At 54.4% G+C, this 18,653-nt stretch overlaps 1 protein-coding gene across 3 annotated transcripts in view; it reads right to left on the bottom strand.

The window, feature by feature from the left end:
• Nucleotides 1-1,540: 1,540 nt before the first annotated feature.
• LOC147118328 (AP-1 complex subunit gamma-1-like) overlaps nt 1,541-18,653 on the bottom strand; it is a 181,260-nt gene continuing 164,147 nt past the window's right edge. For all 3 annotated transcript variants that reach the window (XM_085984393.1, XM_085984394.1, XM_085984395.1), the window contains 3 exons: nt 9,962-10,131; nt 6,316-6,414; nt 1,541-3,496 (listed from right to left, as the gene is read on the bottom strand). In XM_085984393.1, coding sequence (XP_085840519.1) covers nt 3,395-3,496; nt 6,316-6,414; nt 9,962-10,131 — 371 coding nt within the window. In that variant the 3' untranslated portion in view covers nt 1,541-3,394. The remainder of the gene's footprint in view (nt 3,497-6,315; nt 6,415-9,961; nt 10,132-18,653) is intronic.

Genomic DNA, 18,653 nt, shown 5'->3' with positions numbered 1-18,653 from the left:
CCTCACTCCCTGCTCTGCTTCCAATGTCAATGGTCTTCCCCCTCACTCCCCTCTGCTTCCAATGTCAATGGTCTTCCCCCTCACTCCGCTCTGCTTCCAATGTCAATGGTCTTCCCCCTCACTCCCCCCTCTGCTTCCAATGTCAATGGTCTGCCCCTCACTCCCCCCTCTGCTTCCAATGTCAATGGTCTTCCCCCTCACTCCCCCCTCTGCTTCCAATGTCAATGGTCTTTCCCCTCACTCCCTCTGCTTCCAATGTCAATGGTCTTTCCCCTCACTCCCCCCTCTGCTTCCAATGTCAGTGGTCTTCCCCCTCACCCCCCCCCGCTTCCAATGTCAGTGCTCTTCCCCCTCACTCCTCCCTCTGCTTCCAATGTCAGTGGTCTTCCCCCTCACTCCTCCCTCTGCTTCCAATCTCAGTGGTCTTCCCCCTCACCCCCCCTCTGCTTCCAATGTCAATGGTCTTCCCCCTCACTCCCCCCTCTGCTTCCAATGTCAATGGTCTTCCCCCTCACTCCCCTCTGCTTCCAATGTCAGTGGTCTTCCCCCTCACTCCCCCCTCTGCTTCCAATGTCAGTGGTCTTCCCCCTCACTCCTCCCTCTGCTTCCAATCTCAGTGGTCTTCCCCCTCACCCCCCCTCTGCTTCCAATGTCAATGGTCTTCCCCCTCACTCCCCCCTCTGCTTCCAATGTCAGTGGTCTTCCCCCTCACCCACCCTCTGCTTCCAATGTCAATGGTCTTCACCCTCACTCCCCCCTCTGCTTCCAATGTCAATGGTCTTCCCCCTCACTCCCCTCTGCTTCCAATGTCAATGGTCTTCCCCCTCACTCCCCTCTGCTTCCAATGTCAGTGGTCTTCCCCCTCACTCCCCTCTGCTTCCAATGTCAGTGGTCTTCCCCCTCACTCCCCTCTGCTTCCAATGTCAGTGGTCTTCCCCCTCACTCCCCTCTCTGCTTCCAATGTCAATGGTCTTCCCCCTCACTCCCCTCTGCTTCCAATGTCAATGGTCTTCCCCCTCACTCCCCTCTGCTTCCAATGTCAGTGGTCTTCCCCCTCACTCCCCTCTGCTTCCAATGTCAGTGGTCTTCCCCCTCACCCCCCCTCTGCTTCCAATGTCAATGGTCTTCCCCCTCACTCCCCCCTCTGCTTCCAATGTCAATGGTCTTCCCCCTCACTCCCCTCTGCTTCCAATGTCAGTGGTCTTCCCCCTCACTCCCCTCTCTGCTTCCAATGTCAATGGTCTTCCCCCTCACTCCCCTCTGTTTCCAATGTCAATGGTCTTCCCCCTCACTCCCCTCTGCTTCCAATGTCAATGGTCTTCCCCCTCACTCCCCCCTCTACTTTCAATGTCAATGGTCTTCCCCCTCACTCCCCTCTGCTTCCAATGTCAATGGTCTTCCCCCTCACTCCCCTCTGCTTCCAATGTCAATGGTCTTCCCCCTCACTCCCCTCTGCTTCCAATGTCAATGGTCTGACAGGAATCTGCCGTTTTATCCTCGACGAGGTGCCTCTTCCTTGATATCAACACACCATGAGGAGAATTTTTCAAGAATTTAATTCCGATTAAACTGCACACATCCCGAATAAAAACTAGACATAATTCCAGACTTGCCAGAGGAACAACAGAGGAGCGGGAGGTGAGAACAGGCCAGTTTGGCAGTGAGGGGTGGGGCGTTTGTGTAGGGGCTGTGAGGGGGAGAGTAGGATGGCTGATATGACAGAAGGAAGTCCCAACGAAAAGCACCGCCTCGCCTCCTTCCTCCGATCGACCCAATGTGACCTCAGCCGCACCAGTGCCTTTCAACGCCATCAGCCGTGGCCAGGGATTCCCCACAGAGAGGTTGGCTAAGTCCAAAGGTACGATGGAGACGGAGCCTCTGATCGGGGGGGCGGGGGCGGTGGGTAAAGGCTCTTCTGTTAAAGGCGAAGGCGGGAGGGGGCAGGATAGGGAAGGCAAAGAGGTTGGTGTGGAAGAAAGCAAGAGCTTACCGTTACATAGCGCCTTTCACGACCTTTTTGCCAGCGGGAAGGTGGGTATGCCGTGCGTGCGTCAACTCCCCACCATAAAAAAATAATCACAGTTGTTTCATGGTTTCACGGTTAGAATTCGGCGGGGGGGTGGGGGTGGCTGGGAGGGCTCAGAAATGGTCAAAGTGCTTCCAGTGAAAGGAGGGAGGAAGAGAGGAGACGCGGTGAGAGAGAGAGCAGGAGAGTGCAGAGAAAGGGAGAGAGAGAGAGAAAAAAGAGGAGACGGAGGGGATTGAGAGGAGAAATAAATGGAGGGAGAGTGAAATAAAGGGGAAAAAGGAGACCGAGAAGGGAAGAATAGGGAAAAGGGAGGAAGAGGGGGTGGAGGAGAAAGAGCAAAGGAGAGAGAGAGAGAGAGAGAGAGAAGACAGAGGGAACAGAGAGAGAAAGAAAGAAAAGAGAGGGTAAACAGAGGAGAAAGAGAGAGAAGGCAGAGGAGAGTGAAAGTGCAAAGGGGAGAGAGAGAGAAGACAGAGGAAAGAGGGGAGAGAGAAAGAGAAGACAGGAAACGGGAGAGAGAAAGAGCACAGGGGAGAGAGAGAGAGAGAAGACAGAGGAAAGAGGGGAGAGAGAAAGAGCAAAGGGGAGAGAGAAAGAGAAGACAGGAAACGGGAGAGAGAAAGAGCAAAGGGGAGAGAGAGAGAAGACAGAGGAAAGAGGGGAGAGAGAAAGAGCAAAGGGGAGAGAGAGAGAAAACAGCGGAAAGAGGGGAGAGAGAAAGAGCAGGAGGGAGAGGGGAAGAGCGGAGGGGAGAGAGAGAAAAGGGACAGTCAGAAAAAGAGGAAGTGGGAGAAAGCAAAAGATGAGACGGATGGGAAAGCGAGAGAAAGAGAAAACGGAGAATAAAAAGTCAGAGATAGAGAGGAAAAGGCGAGAGGAAGGGGAAAGAGAACAAAAGGCACCGAAAATGGAGGTAGCAGGAGAGGTGATAGAGGAGAGAGAAGAAAGCAAGAGAGAGAACAAGAGGAGACAGAGGGGTGAGAGTGAAAGGAGGAGGCAGAGTCGGGGGGGAAGAGAGAGGAATAGCAGATAGAGAGGGAGAAATGGTAGAGAGAGAGAGAGAGATAACACAGAGGGGAAAGTGAGGAAAAAAAGAGGAGGGCGCAAAGGAGGGGAACAGAAGGGAGGAGAGGCGAGAGAGTCCAATGAAGCAGACCAGAAGATGTCCGGTCAGGAAAGACGACGTTTAAGAAGGCGCGGGTTTTTTTTCTTGTTAAGGCTCCCGTCGGTCCTCGCTCCGGCTTCGAGGCGTGCTCCTTATTTATCTTCGGGCCCATCAGCGTCGCGTGAGAGGAGCCGGGCCCCGGCCCGGGGCGGAGGGCAGAGGGCAGAGGTACCTTGGGGCCTGCTGGCGTCTGCGCGCCGTCACTGCCAGGACTGAGGCGGGAAGTGACTGACCTCGCTGACTTGCTGCACCGGGAGGCCGCAGTGCTGGTACTGGAGCCGGATTCGCATCTTCACCGGTTGCTGGCCGACATCGGATTCAGAGAGAGAGAGAGGGAGAGGGGGGAGAGAGAGAGCAATAAAAGAGGAAGAAATTAGCAGAATAAAGCTTTACAAAAAGCCATCGCGTTTCCACAGCACCCTTCACCACGGGACGTCCCAAAGCGCTTTACACCCAATGGAGTGTTTTTTTTTTTTAAGCGCCCTCGTTGCTGGAATGTAGGGAATGTCGATTCGTGCACAGCAAGATCCCACAAATGGCCAACATGACCAGATCATCTGCGTTTCTTTTTAAAGTGAGGTTGAGTTGAGAGATAAAATATTGGGCCCCAGGACACCAGGGAGAACTCCCCCCCTGCCCCCCACCACCCCCCACCCCCGCCACGCCGCCCCCCGCAACCTGCTGCTCTTCCAATAGTGGCCGTGGGATCTTTTAAATCCCGCCTGAGAGGGCAGACGGCGGCCTCGGTTTAATGTCTCATCCCGAAAGACGGCACCTCCCGACAGTGCGGCGCTCCTTCAGTACTGCCCCTCCGACAGTGCGGTGCTCCCTCAGTACTGCCTCTCCGACAGTGCAGTGCTCCCTCAGTACTGCCCCTCCGACAGTGCAGCGCTCCCTCAGTATTGCCCCTCCAACAGTGCAGTGCTCCCTCAGTACGGCCCTCCGACAGTGTGGCACTCCCTCAGTACTGCCCCTCCGACAGTGCAGCGCTCCCTCAATACTGCCCCTCCGACAGTGCAGCGCTCCCTCAGTATTGCCCCTCCAACAGTGCAGCGCTCCCTCAGTACGGCCCTCCGACAGTGTGGCACTCCCTCAGTACGGCCCCTCCGACCGTGCAGCGCTCCCTCAGTACTGCCCCTCCGACAGTGCAGCACTCCCTCAGTACTGCCCCTCTGTGACAGTGCAGCGCTCCCTCAGTACTGCCCCTCCGACAGTGCAGCGCTCCCTCAGTACTGCCCCTCCGACAGTGCAGCGCTCCCTCAGTATTGCCCCTCCAACAGTGCAGCGCTCCCTCAGTACGGCCCTCCGACAGTGTGGCACTCCCTCAGTACGGCCCCTCCGACAGTGCAGCGCTCCCTCAGTACTGCCCCTCCGACAGTGCAGCGCTCCCTCAGTATTGCCCCTCCAACAGTGCAGCGCTCCCTCAGTACGGCCCTCCGACAGTGTGGCACTCCCTCAGTACGGCCCCTCCGACCGTGCAGCGCTCCCTCAGTACTGCCCCTCCGACAGTGCAGCACTCCCTCAGTACTGCCCCTCTGACAATGCAGCGCTCCCTCAGTACTGCCCCTCCGACAGTGCAGCGCTCCCTCAGTACAGCCCCTTCCGACAGTGCAGCGCTCCCTCGGTACTACCCCTCGGACAGTGCAGCGCTCCCTCAGTACTGCCCCTCCGGCAGTGCAGCGCTCCCTCAGTAATGCCCCTTCCGACAGTGCAGCGCTCCCTCAGTACTGCCCCTCCGACAGTGCAGCACTCCCTCAGTACTGCCCCTCCAACAGTGCGGCGCTCCCTCAGTACTGCTCCTCTGACAGTGCAGCGCTCCCTCAGTACTGCCCCTCCGACAGTACAGCGCTCCCTCAGTACTGCCCCTCTGACAGTGCAGCGCTCCTTCAGTACTGCCCCTCCGACAGTGCAGCGCTCCCTCAGTACTGCCCCTCCGACAGTGCAGCGCTCCCTCAGTACTGCCCCTCCGATAGTGCAGCACTCCCTCAGTACTGCCCCTCCGACAGTGCAGCACTCCCTCAGTACTGCCCCTCTGACAGTGCAGAGCTCCCTCAGTACTGCCCCTCCGACAGTGCAGCGCTCCCTCAGTACTGCTCCTCCGACAGTGCAGCGCTCCCTCAGTATTGCCCCTCCAACAGTGCAGCGCTCCCTCAGTACGGCCCTCCGACAGTGTGGCACTCCCTCAGTACTGCCCCTCCGACAGTGCAGCGCTCCCTCAGTATTGCCCCTCCAACAGTGCAGCGCTCCCTCAGTACTGCCCCTCCGACAGTGCAGCACTCCCTCAGTACTGCCCCTCTGACAATGCAGCGCTCCCTCAGTACTGCCCCTCCGACAGTGCAGCGCTCCCTCAGTACAGCCCCTTCCGACAGTGCAGCGCTCCCTCGGTACTACCCCTCGGACAGTGCAGTGCTCCCTCAGTACTGCCCCTCCGACAGTGCAGCGCTCCCTCAGTAATGCCCCTTCCGACAGTGCAGCGCTCCCTCAGTACTGCCCCTCCGACAGTGCAGCACTCCCTCAGTACTGCCCCTCCGACAGTGCGGCGCTCCCTCAGTACTGCCCCTCTGTCAGTGCAGCGCTCCCTCAGTACTGCCCCTCCGACAGTACAGCGCTCCCTCAGTACTGCCCCTCTGACAGTGCAGCGCTCCTTCAGTACTGCCCCTCCGACAGTGCAGCGCTCCCTCAGTACTGCCCCTCCGACAGTGCAGCACTCCCTCAGTACTGCCCCTCCGACAGTGCGGCGCTCCCTCGGTACTACCCCTCGGACAGTGCAGCGCTCCCTCAGTACTGCCCCTCCGACAGTGCAGCGCTCCCTCAGTACTGCCCCTTCCGACAGTGCAGCGCTCCCTCAGTACTGCCCCTCTGACAGTGCAGCGCTCCCTCAGTACTGCCCCTTCCAACAGTGCAGCGCTCCCTCGGTACTACCCCTCAGACAGTGCAGCGCTCCCTCAGTACTGCCCCTCCGACAGTGCGGCGCTCCCTCAGTACTGCCCCTCTGACAGCGCAGCGCTCCCTCAGTTACTGGCAAACTGGGGAGTGTTGGACCTGGGATTACGGGGCTCGAGTCTCTGTAGTACGGCAATCTACTCTGTGCGATTCGGTGGTGACTTTGCAAGGGACTCACTTTCTGCGGGTTCAGGAGCTGGACAACTTGTACCAGGGATCCGGAGTTGAGTGCTGGGACCACACTTCCACTGGGGGAGAGGAGTTGTAGCTGGATAGACTGAGGAGTAGAGAGAGAGGGTTCAAAACAGCGCAGCTTCAAACAGGTAATAAATACTGTGGCAACAAGAGCAGGTCAGAGGCTGGGTATTCTGCGGCGAGTGTCTCACCTCCTGACTCCCCAAAGCCATTCCACCATCTACAAGGCACAAGTCAGGAGTGTGATGGAATACTCTCCACTTGCCTGGATGAGTGCAGCTCCAACAACATTCAAGAAGCTCGACACCATCCAGGACAAAGCAGCCCGCTTGATCGGCACCCCATCCACCACCTTAAACATTCACTCCCTCCACCACCGGCGCACCGTGGCTGCAGTGTGTACCATCTACAAGATGCACTGCAGCAACTCGCCAAGGCATCTTCGGCAGCACCTCCCAAACCCGCGACCTCTCCCACCTAGAAGGACAAGGGCAGGAGGCGCAGGGGAACACCACCACCTCCAAGTTCCCCTCCAAGTCACACACCATCCTGACTTGGAAGTACAGGTAGACTATCCTTTATCCGAAAACCTCGGGACCAGCCGTGTTTCGGTTTTCGGAAAATTTCGGATTTCGGAAGGTGGGTCGGCGGGGGTCGGGGTTGGCGGGGGTCCGTGGGGGGGTTGGCGGGGGTCAGGGTCGGCGGTGGTCCGTGGGGGGATCGGCGTCGGCGGGGGGGGTCCGCAGTCGTGGCTTGTCCGTCGCTGCTAGCCTGGAATGCAATGAAGTTCCGCATTTCCACCAACAGGTCGTTGTGCTCGGTCGGAACAGGGGCCGGCACCGTCGCGGGCTCAGAGCTCTTGTTGCTTTCGAGCCTTTGGAAGAGAGTCAGGTGGTTCCGCGGGGGGGTCGGCGTCGGCGGGGGTCGGCGGGGTTCGGCGGGGGACCGCGGGGGGGGGGTCGGCGGGGGTCCGCGAGGGGTCATGCACATGACTTACGCTGACCCTCTGCTCAGCGTAAGTTGTGCGCCACTCTGGTCATGTCATACGCACGACTTACGCTGACCGAGAAAACCTTCGGTTTTTAGAGGGTTTCGGTTTTCGGAAGTTCGGATAAAGGGTAGTCTACCTGTATATCAGCCGTTCCTTCATCGTCGCTGGGTCAGAATCCTGGAATTCCCTCCCTAACAGCACTGTGGGAGTACCTTCACCACACGGACTGCAGCGGTTCAAGAAGGCGGCTCACCACCACCCTCTCAAGGGGCAATTAGGGATGGGCAATAAATGCTGGCCTCGCCAGCGACGCCCACATCACATAAACAAATTTAAAAAAGGAACATCGCTCTTAGGGTGTGTTCTCCGTGTTGCTAAACTCTCTTAACTTCTCTTATTTCACTAATGCTCTCTGATGGGGGATTGGGTGGGGGCAGCAGGTCAGCCTTTGACCTTTCACCCTCTGGTGACCCAGCCTCACACAGCGGAACGACACTCTCAGATGGGAGGGGTGGATCAACCTGTGTACAGTTTGGGTCTCATTGCCCAAGGAAGGATCTCCTTGCTTTAGTGGAGGGCGGGGCAACAAAGGTTCACTAGACTGATCCCTGGGAGGAGAGAGCTGTCCGATGAGGAGAGATTGAGTAGAATGGGCCTATACTCTCTGGAGTTTGGAATGAGAGGTGACACATATAAGATACTACATAGAAACATAGAAGATAGGAGCAGGAGTAGGCCATTCGGCCCCTCGAGCCTGCTCCGCCATTTAATGAGATCATGGCTGATCATCCAAATTCAGTACCCTGTCCCTGCTTTCTCCCCATATCCCTTGATCCCTTTAGCCTTAAAAATATATCTAACTCCTTCTTGAATATATTTAATGAATTGGCCTCAACTGCCTTCTGTGGTAGAGAATTCCACAGGTTCACCATTCTCTGGGCGAAGAAATTCCTCCTCATCTCTGTCCTAAATGGCTTACCCCTAACCCTTAGAGTGTGACCCCTGGTTCTGGAATCCCCGGCCATCGGGAACATCCTTCCTGCATCGAGTCTGTCCAGTCCTGTTAGAATTTTATAAGTTTCAATGAGATCCCCTCTCATTCTTCTAAACTCCAGCGAGTATAAGCCCAATTGACCCAATCTCTCCTCATACGTCATTCCTGCCATCCCAGGTATCAGCCTGGTGAATCTTCACTGCACTCCCTCCATGGCAAGAACATCCTTCCTCAGATAAGGCGACCAAAACTGCACACAATACTCAAGGTGTGGTCTCACCAAGGCCCTGTACAACTGCAGCAAGACATCCTTGTTCCTGTACTCAAACCCTGTCGCAATGAAGGCCAACATACCATTTGCCTTCTTCATCGCCTGCTGCACCTGCATGCTTACTGAGGGGGATTGACAGGGTAGATGTTGAGAGGTTGTTTCCCCTGGCTGGAGAGTCTAGAACCAGGGGTCACAGTCTCAGGATAAGGGGTCGGCCATTTAGGACTGAGATGAGGAGAAATTTCTTCAACCAGAGGGTTGCAAATCTTTGGAATTCTCTACCCCAGAGGGCTGTGGAGGCTCAAAACTGAGATCGAGAGATTTTTGGACTCTCGGGGAATCAAGGGATATGGAGATCGGGCGGGAAAGTGGAGTGGAGGTCGAAGATCAGCCGTGATCTTATTGAATGGCGGAGCAGGCTCGAGGGGCCGTATGGCCGACTCCTGCTCCTAATTCTTATGTTCTTATCTCATCCATTGGATACACAGGAGTGCGCTCCCTGCCCGATGCCTGGACACCAGGTAACGCCGTTGAGGCGGCCTTCACCTGAATCCTCGGAGATTGCTCCTCAACTGTGACCTACTGTGAGGGGACAGTGCTCAGTGGCAGATAACCAGGGCCTCCTCCTGTCCATGCCTCCCAGGGCCTGGACAGCGGGTAGTCCCGGCCGCCAGCCCAGGCCTCCTGTCTTGGGTACCCCCCAAAATCTCAATGAGAATGAATACATTTTTTTTTTAAATCAATGAAATCTTCTTCACACAAGGGGTAGTGGAAATCTGGAACTCTTTCTCCCCTGCAAAAGCTGTTGAGGCAGGGGGTCAATTGAAATATTGAGTACTGAGATTGATAGATTCAGGGTATTAAGGGTTACAGAAGCAAGGCGGGTAGGTGGAGTTCAGACAAAGATCAGCCATGAATGATGGAACAGGCTCGAGGGGCTGAATGGCCTCCTTCTGTTCCTATGTTGAGAGGGATGGAAGATCGTAGGAACATAGGAACTGGAGGAGGCCATTCAGCCCCTCGAGTCTGTTCCGCCCATTCAATATTCCCACCTTTCTCCCCACCCACTCCTCCCCCAAGACCTCACCCTTCGCCCCATCCCTCTCCAGCCCCCTCTCCTCCCCTCACCTTCTCCGCTAAGGCTCCTCCCCACCCCCTCCTCCATTAGCCTCCTCCCCCACCGCCTCACTCCACCACACCTCTCCCAGTCTTACTCCATCCCCCCTCCTCCCCAATCTTCCTCCCAACCCCCCTACCCAACCCTCCTCTCCCCCAAACTCCTCCCCGCTCCACCCGACCCCAACACCCCCCCTCCCTCTACCCCCACCCCTCCTCCCTCTACCCCCACCGCTCCTCCCCCACCCCCACCACACCTTTGGAACAGCAGCTTGAAAGACAAAATCGGTCATGTCGTCCTGTGTCGAGTTGATGGCTTCGAGCGAGATGGACAAGAGGTTCGAGTTTGTGCCGGACAGCTGGAAGGAGAAGGTTATGGTCAGCCCGTCCTTGTTGTAAGCCACAATGGGAGGAATGGTAGCCGGAACTGCAGAGAGAACGAACGAAAGAGTTTCACAATCAGAGAGCAATTATCAGAGTCTCGGTATCTACACAGGGGAAACAGGAAGACGACCTTTCAGCTCCTCGAGCAAGTTCGGGTCCTACCACATGGATGGGTTCGGATAATACCAGCCGGTCCATTAAGCCTACCCCACCCTTATGGTGGCCGGAGTGTTCAAATCCCTCCATGGCCTCCTCGTCCCCCTCCCTATCCCTCCATGGCCTCCTCGTCCCCCTCCCTATCCCTCCATGGCCTCCTCGTCCCCCTCCCTATCCCTCCATGGCCTCCTCGTCCCCCTCCCTATCCCTCCATGGCCTCCTCATCCCCCTCCCTATCCCTCCATGGCCTCCTCGTCCCCCTCCCTATCCCTCCATGGCCTCCTCGTCCCCTCCCTATCCCTCCATGGCCTCCTCGTTCCCTCCCTATCGCTCCAGGGCCTCCTCGTCCCCCTCCCTATCCCTCCATGGCCTCCTTGTCCCCTCCCTATCCCTCCATGGCCTCCTCGTCCCCCTCCCTATCCCTCCATGGCCTCCTCGTCCCCCTCCCTATCCCTCCAGGGCCTCCTCGTCCCCCTCCCTATCCCTCTATGGCCTCCTCCTCCCCCTCCCTATCCCTCCATGGCCTCCTCCTCCCCCTCCCTATCCTTCCATGGCCTCCTCCTCCCCCTATCCCTCCATGGCCTCCTCATCCCCCTCCCTATCCCTCCATGGCCTCCTTGTCCCTCTCCCTATCTCTGTAACCCCCTCCAGCCCCTACAACCCCACTGAGATCTCTGCGCTCCTCCTATTCTGGCCTCTTGTCCATCCCCCATTTCTGTCGCTCCACCATTGGCGGTCATGCCTTCAGCTGCCTAGGCCTCAAGCTCTGGAATTCCCTCCCTAAACCTCTCCGTCTCTCCAACTCTCTCTGTCCCAAGGGTCAGTGCTGGGGCCACTGCTTTTTTTGATATATATAAATGACCTGGACATTGGAATACAGAGTAGAATTTCTAAATTTGCCGATGACACCAAACTTGGGAGTGTGGCAAACAGTGAGGAGGATTCCAATCGACTGCAACAGGACATAGAAAGGCTAGCAGACTGGGCAGACAAGGGGCAGATGGAGTTTAATACAGAGAAGTGTGAGGTGATGCATTTTGGCAGAAGGAACAGGGAGAGGCAATATACACTTAATGGCACAGTTTTAAAGAGTGTGCAGGGACAGAGGGACCTGGGAGTTAATGTGCATAGGTCCCTGAAGGTGGCAGGGACATATTGAGAGAGTGGTTAGCAAAGCATATGGGATCTTGGGCTTCATAAATAGAGGTATTGAGTATAAAAGTAGAGAAGTTATGCTGAACCTTTATAAAGCGCTGGTTAGGCCACAACTGGAGTATTGCATCCAGTTCTGGTCACCACACTTTAGGAAGGATGTGAAGGCCCTTGAGAGGGTACAGAGGAGATTTACCAGAATGGTTCCGGGGATGGGGGATCTTAGCTACAAGGACAGGTTGGAGAAGCTGGATTTGTTTTCATTAGAGCAAAGGAGGTTGAGGGGTGATTTGATAGAGGTGTACAAGATTATGATGGGTTTGGATAGGCTAGACGGGGAAAGGCTGTTCCCACTAGTTGATGGTACAAAGACTCGGGGACACAGATTTACAGTATTGAGCAAGAGATACACGGGGGGGATGTGAGGAAAAACTTTTTTACGCAGTGAGTGGTGAGGACCTGGAACTCGCTACCGACGGAAGTGGTGGAAGCGGAGACACTCAAGGGGAGACTGGATAGGCACTTGAGGGAAATAAACTTGCAGGGCTATGAGGATAGAGCGGGGGGAATGGGACTGACTGGATTGTATACAGAGAGCCAGCACGGACTCGATGGGCCGAATGGCATCCTTCTGTGCCGTTATGACTCTATCGGCAGGATCTTCATTGGGCCGTGGAGGCGGGATTGGAGGCGTGTGGGGGGTTAAAATCTCGAAATCATGGGGCACGAACCCATCCTGCCCCCAACCTGCCTCCATGCCAGTTTCAAAAGAGGAGGATACCCGACCTGTGCTGGGAGCCGCCTACCCGAGACAGGAAGGGGATTAGTGCCAATTAACTGTCTGTTAACAGGTAGGTAACAGGCAGATTTTAGCCTAATCCCTATTTTCATTGCTGATGTGTGTGATTTCCGACGGCTCCAAACCACGCCAAGTTAGCGAGGCGGACCGCCGGGTTGAAGGTCTTGGAGGGTTCGAGATGTCCGGTGTTCAGGTGAGTGATGGGTGCATGAGTGCAGAGGTGTGTTTGGTGTGTGTAAAGTGTTTAAAGAAGTTTTACTTACCTTGACAGCCTTCCTTCAGGTCTCGGGAGTCCCTCATCTCACCGGCACAGAAAGCAGAATGGCCGCGAGCTGTCAAAAGTTACAGCATTCAGCTTTCTGTTCTGGAGAGATCTCTAAATCAGCCTGAGAGGAAGGAATTAACTTAGTGTACGGATTGTCAGTGTTTGACAGCTTCAAAGAGCTGTCAAATGCTGATATTTCATCTGTCAAAAGCTCTTGACAGATGAAATGTCAATCTGTGACGTCACCTTTTGCCGGGTGGCCCTTAATTGGCCTGCTGAGCCCGCTGGGCGGGCTCAACAAGGTCAATCAAGTCTAAATCAAGTGGGTTGGCCAAAACTCGATGGAGGTGGGACTACAACCCCGAAAGTTGTAGTCCCACCTCCTATACGCCTCCAGTATCAAAATCCAGCCCTATGACTCTCCTCCTTTAAGACGCTCCTTAAAACCCACCTCTTTGACCAAGCTTTTTGGTCGCCTGTCCAAACATCTCCTTATGTGGCTCGGTGTCAAAATGTCTGATTTACGCTCCCGCGAGGTGCCTTGGGAACGTTTTACTCCGTTAAAGGCGCCGTATAAAGTCAAGTTGTTGTTGTTGATGTCACAGCTAAACTCTTCCTCCCCCCCCGCACCCCCCCTCAGCCCACGCAACCTCTTGGGAGAGACCGAACGCAGGTCGGGTGACCGCTTTGCTCAACACCTCCGTTCAGCCCAATGAGCTTCCGGTCGCCTGTCACTTTAATTCTCCGCTCTGCTCCCGCTCTGACCTCTTGACCTCTCTGTCCTCGGCCTCCATTCATCGTTCCAATGAAGCTCAACGTAAGCTCGAGGAACAGCACCTCATCTTTCGATTAGACACTTTACAGCCATCCGGACTCAACATCGAGTTCAACAATTTCAGATCATAAAGAAAGAATTGGCCTCCACACTGCGCTTTTCACAATCACAGGACGTCCCAAAGCACTTTACAGCCAATGAAGTACTGTCACTGCTGTAGGGAACGCAGGCAGCCAATGTGCACAACAAGATCCCACAAACAGCAATGCGATAAATGGCCAGCTCATCGGTGTTAGTGATGTTGGTTGAGGGATAAATATCGGGCCCCAGGACACACGGGGAGAACTCCCACCCTCCCCGTGCTCTTCTTCCAACAGTGGCCGTGGGATCTTTTACGTTCACCTGAGAGAGCAGGCGGGGCCTCGGTTTAACATCTCATCCGAAAGACAGCACCTCCGACAATGCGGCACTCCCTCAGTACTGCACTGGAGTGTCAGCCTAGAGTTTTGTGCTCAAGTCTCTGGAGTGGGACTTGAACCCGCAAACCTTCTGACTCCGAGGCAAGGGTGCTGCCCACTGAGACATGACTGACACTACATAACCACTGCTCCCATTTTATTGAACAGTGGGTGCTAGTAATGGTCCTGCCGTTAACATTTACACCTCCCGAAGACCCACCTTTTGTTTCTTTACTTGTCCCGTTACCATCTTCTTTCGTCTTGCACCATCCTCCCCTTTGTCATTTAATCTCCCCTGCCTCCCACCCTATCACAGACCTTCCCTTTTGTTCTTTCCTCCCCTCCCCCGCTTTTCCCTGCCCCTGCACTTGCTTAAAAACCTGATAAATCTCTAACTTACAAAGTATCACAAAGTTTTACCAAGTATTAACAGCACAGAAACAGGCCAGTCAACCCAACTGGTCCATGCCGGTGTTTATGCTCCACACGAGCCTCCTCCCCCCCCTCTTCATCTCACCCCGTCAACATATCCTTCTATTCCTTTCTCCCTCATGTTCTTATCTAGCTTCTCCTGAAATGCATCTACGCTATCCGCCTCGACCACCCCCTGTGGTAGCGAGTTCCACATTCTCACCACTCTCTGGGTAAAGAAGTTTCTTCTGAATTCCCTATTGGATTTATTAGTGACTATCTTATATTGATGGCCCACCTCTCCCTAGTTCTGCCCCCCCGAACCCCGCAAGTGGAAACATCTTCTCTACGGCTACCCTATCGAACCCTTTCATAATCTTAAAGACCTCCATCAGGTGACCCCTCAGCCTTCTCCTTTCTAGAGAAAAGAGCCCCAGCCTGTTCAATCGTTCCTGATAGGTATAACCTCTCAGTTCTGGAATCATCCTTGAAAATGTTTTTTGCACCTTCTCCAGTGCCTCGATATCCTTTTTGTAATATGGAGACCAGAACTGTGCACAGTGCTCCAAGTGTGATATGGAGACCAGAACTGTGCACAGTGCTCCAAGTGTGATATGGAGACCAGAACTGTGCACAGTGCTCCAAGTGTGATATGGTGACCAGAACTGTGCACAGAGCTCCCAGTGTGATATGGAGACCAGAACTGTACACAGTGCTCCCAGTGTGATATGGAGACCAGAACTGTGCACAGTGCTCCCAGTGTGATATGGAGACCAGAACTGTGCACAGCGCTCCCAGTGTGATTTGGAGACCAGAACTGTGCACAGTGCTCCCAGTGTGGTATGGAGACCAGAACTGTGCACAGTGCTCCAAGTGTGATATGGAGACCAGAAGTGTGCACAGTGCTCCAAGTGTGATATGGAGACCAGAACTGTGCACAGTGCTCCCAGTGTGATATGGAGTCCAGAACTGTGCACAGTGCTCCAAGTGTGATATGGAGACCAGAACTGTGCACAGTGCTCCAAGTGTGATATGGAGACCAGAACTGTGCACAGTGCTCCCAGTGTGATATGGAGACCAGAACTGTACACAGTGCTCCCAGTGTGATGTGGAGACTAGAACTGTACACAGTGCTCCCAGTGTGATATGGAGACCTGAACTGTGGACAGTGCTCCAAGTGTGATGTGGAGACTAGAACTGTACACAGTGCTCCCAGTGTGATATGGAGACCAGAACTGTACACAGTGCTCCAAGTGTGATGTGGAGACTAGAACTGTACACAGTGCTCCCAGTGTGATATGGAGACCAGAACTGTGCACAGTGCTCCAACTGTGATAAGGAGACCAGAACTGTGCCCAGTGCTCCAAGTGTGATATGGGGACCAGAACTGTACACAGTGCTCCAAGTGTGATATGGAGACCAGAACTGTGCACAGTGCTCCAAGTGTGATATGGAGACCAGAACTGTGCACAGAGCTCCCAGTGTGATATGGAGACCAGAACTGTGCACAGTGCTCCAAGTGTGATATGGAGACCAGAACTGTGCACAGTGCTCCAAGTGTGATATGGAGACCAGAACTGTACACAGTGCTCCCAGTGTGATGTGGAGACTAGAACTGTACACAGTGCTCCCAGTGTGATATGGAGACCTGAACTGTGGACAGTGCTCCAAGTGTGATGTGGAGACTAGAACTGTACACAGTGCTCCCAGTGTGATATGGAGACCAGAACTGTACACAGTGCTCCAAGTGTGATGTGGAGACTAGAACTGTACACAGTGCTCCCAGTGTGATATGGAGACCTGAACTGTGGACAGTGCTCCAAGTGTGATGTGGAGACTAGAACTGTACACAGTGCTCCCAGTGTGATATGGAGACCAGAACTGTACACAGTGCTCCAAGTGTGATGTGGAGACTAGAACTGTACACAGTGCTCCCAGTGTGATGTGGAGACCAGAACTGTGCACAGTACTCCCAGTGTGATATGGAGACCAGAACTGTACACAGTGCTCCAAGTGTGATATGGAGACCAGAACTGTGCACAGTGCTCCAAGTGTGATGTGGAGACCTGAACTGTGCACAGTTCTCCCAGTGTGATATGGAGACCAGAACTGTGCACAGTGCTCCCAGTGTGATATGGAGACCAGAACTGTGCACTGTGCTCCAAGTGTGATGTGGAGACTAGAACTGTACACAGTGCTCCCAGTGTGATGTGGAGACTAGAACTGTGCACAGTGCTCCCAGTGTGATATGGAGACCTGAACTGTGCACAGTGCTCCCAGTGTGATGTGGAGACGAGAACTGTGCACAGTGCTCCAAGTGTGATATGGAGACCAGAACTGTGCACAGTGCTCCAAGTGTGATATGGAGACCAGAACTGTGCACAGTGCTCCCAGTGTGATATGGGGACCTGAACTGTGCACGGTGCTCCAAGTGTGATATGGAGACCAGAACTGTGCACAGTGCTCCAAGTGTGATATGGAGACCAGAACTGTGCACAGTGCTCCAAGTGTGATATGGAGACCAGAACTGTGCACGGTGCTCCAAGTGTGATATGGAGACCAGAACTGTGCACAGTGCTCCCAGTGTGATATGGAGACCAGAACTGTGCACAGTGCTCCAAGTGTGATATGGAGACCAGAACTGTGCACAGTGCTCCAAGTGTGATATGGAGACCGGAACTGTGCACAGTGCTCCCAGTGTGATATGGAGACCAGAACTGTGCACAGTGCTCCAAGTGTGATATGGAGACCGGAGCTGTGCCCAGTGCTCCAAGTGTGATATGGAGACCAGAACTGTGCACAGTGCTCCAAGTGTGATGTGGAGACCTGAACTGTGCACAGTTCTCCCAGTGTGATATGGAGACCAGAACTGTGCACAGTGCTCCCAGTGTGATATGGAGACCAGAACTGTGCACAGTGCTCCAAGTGTGATAGGGAGACCTGAACTGTGCACAGTGCTCCAAGTGTGATGTGGAGACTAGAACTGTTCACAGTGCTCCCAGTGTGATGTGGAGACTAGAACTGTGCACAGTGCTCCCAGTGTGATATGGAGACCAGAACTGTGCACAGTGCTCCAAGTGTGATGTGGAGACTAGAACTGTACACAGTGCTCCCAGTGTGATGTGGAGACTAGAACTGTGCACAGTGCTCCCAGTGTGATATGGAGACCTGAACTGTGCACAGTGCTCCAAGTGTGATGTGGAGACTAGAACTGTACACAGTGCTCCCAGTGTGATGTGGAGACTAGAACTGTGCACAGTGCTCCAAGTGTGATATGGAGACCAGAACTGTGCACAGTGCTCCAAGTGTGATATGGAGACCAGAACTGTGCACAGTGCTCCAAGTGTGATATGGAGACCAGAACTGTGTACAGTGCTCCAAGTGTGATATGGAGACCAGAACTGTGCACAGTGCTCCAAGTGTGATATGGAGACCAGAACTGTACACAGTGCTCCCAGTGTGATGTGGAGACTAGAACTGTACACAGTGCTCCCAGTGTGATATGGAGACCTGAACTGTGGACAGTGCTCCAAGTGTGATGTGGAGACTAGAACTGTACACAGTGCTCCCAGTGTGATATGAAGACCAGAACTGTACACAGTGCTCCAAGTGTGATGTGGAGACTAGAACTGTACACAGTGCTCCCAGTGTGATATGGAGACCTGAACTGTGGACAGTGCTCCAAGTGTGATGTGGAGACTAGAACTGTACACAGTGCTCCCAGTGTGATATGGAGACCAGAACTGTACACAGTGCTCCAAGTGTGATGTGGAGACTAGAACTGTACACAGTGCTCCCAGTGTGATGTGGAGACCAGAACTGTGCACAGTACTCCCAGTGTGATATGGAGACCAGAACTGTACACAGTGCTCCAAGTGTGATATGGAGACCTGAACTGTGCACAGTGCTCCCAGTGTGATATGGAGACCAGAACTGTGCACAGTGCTCCAAGTGTGATGTGGAGACCAGAACTGTGCACAGTGCTCCCAGTGTGATGTGGAGACCTGAACTGTGCACAGTGCTCCCAGTGTGATATGGAGACCAGAACTGTGCACAGTGCTCCCAGTGTGATATGGAGACCAGAACTGTGCACAGTGCTCCAAGTGTGATGTGGAGACCTGAACTGTGCACAGTTCTCCCAGTGTGATATGGAGACCAGAACTGTGCACAGTGCTCCCAGTGTGATATGGAGACCAGAACTGTGCACAGTGCTCCAAGTGTGATGTGGAGACTAGAACTGTACACAGTGCTCCCAGTGTGATGTGGAGACTAGAACTGTGCACAGTGCTCCCAGTGTGATATGGAGACCTGAACTGTGCACAGTGCTCCCAGTGTGATGTGGAGACGAGAACTGTGCACAGTGCTCCAAGTGTGATATGGAGACCAGAACTGTGCACAGTGCTCCAAGTGTGATATGGAGACCAGAACTGTGCACAGTGCTCCCAGTGTGATATGGGGACCTGAACTGTGCACGGTGCTCCAAGTGTGATATGGAGACCAGAACTGTGCACAGTGCTCCAAGTGTGATATGGAGACCAGAACTGTGCAC

The sequence above is a fragment of the Somniosus microcephalus genome, chromosome 4 (assembly GCF_052327205.1).
Source record: "Somniosus microcephalus isolate GS21.2 chromosome 4, FLI_Smic_1.0, whole genome shotgun sequence".
Classification (NCBI taxonomy): Eukaryota; Metazoa; Chordata; class Chondrichthyes; order Squaliformes; family Somniosidae; genus Somniosus; species Somniosus microcephalus.
This window is presented reverse-complemented; position numbering and strand designations above follow the sequence as displayed.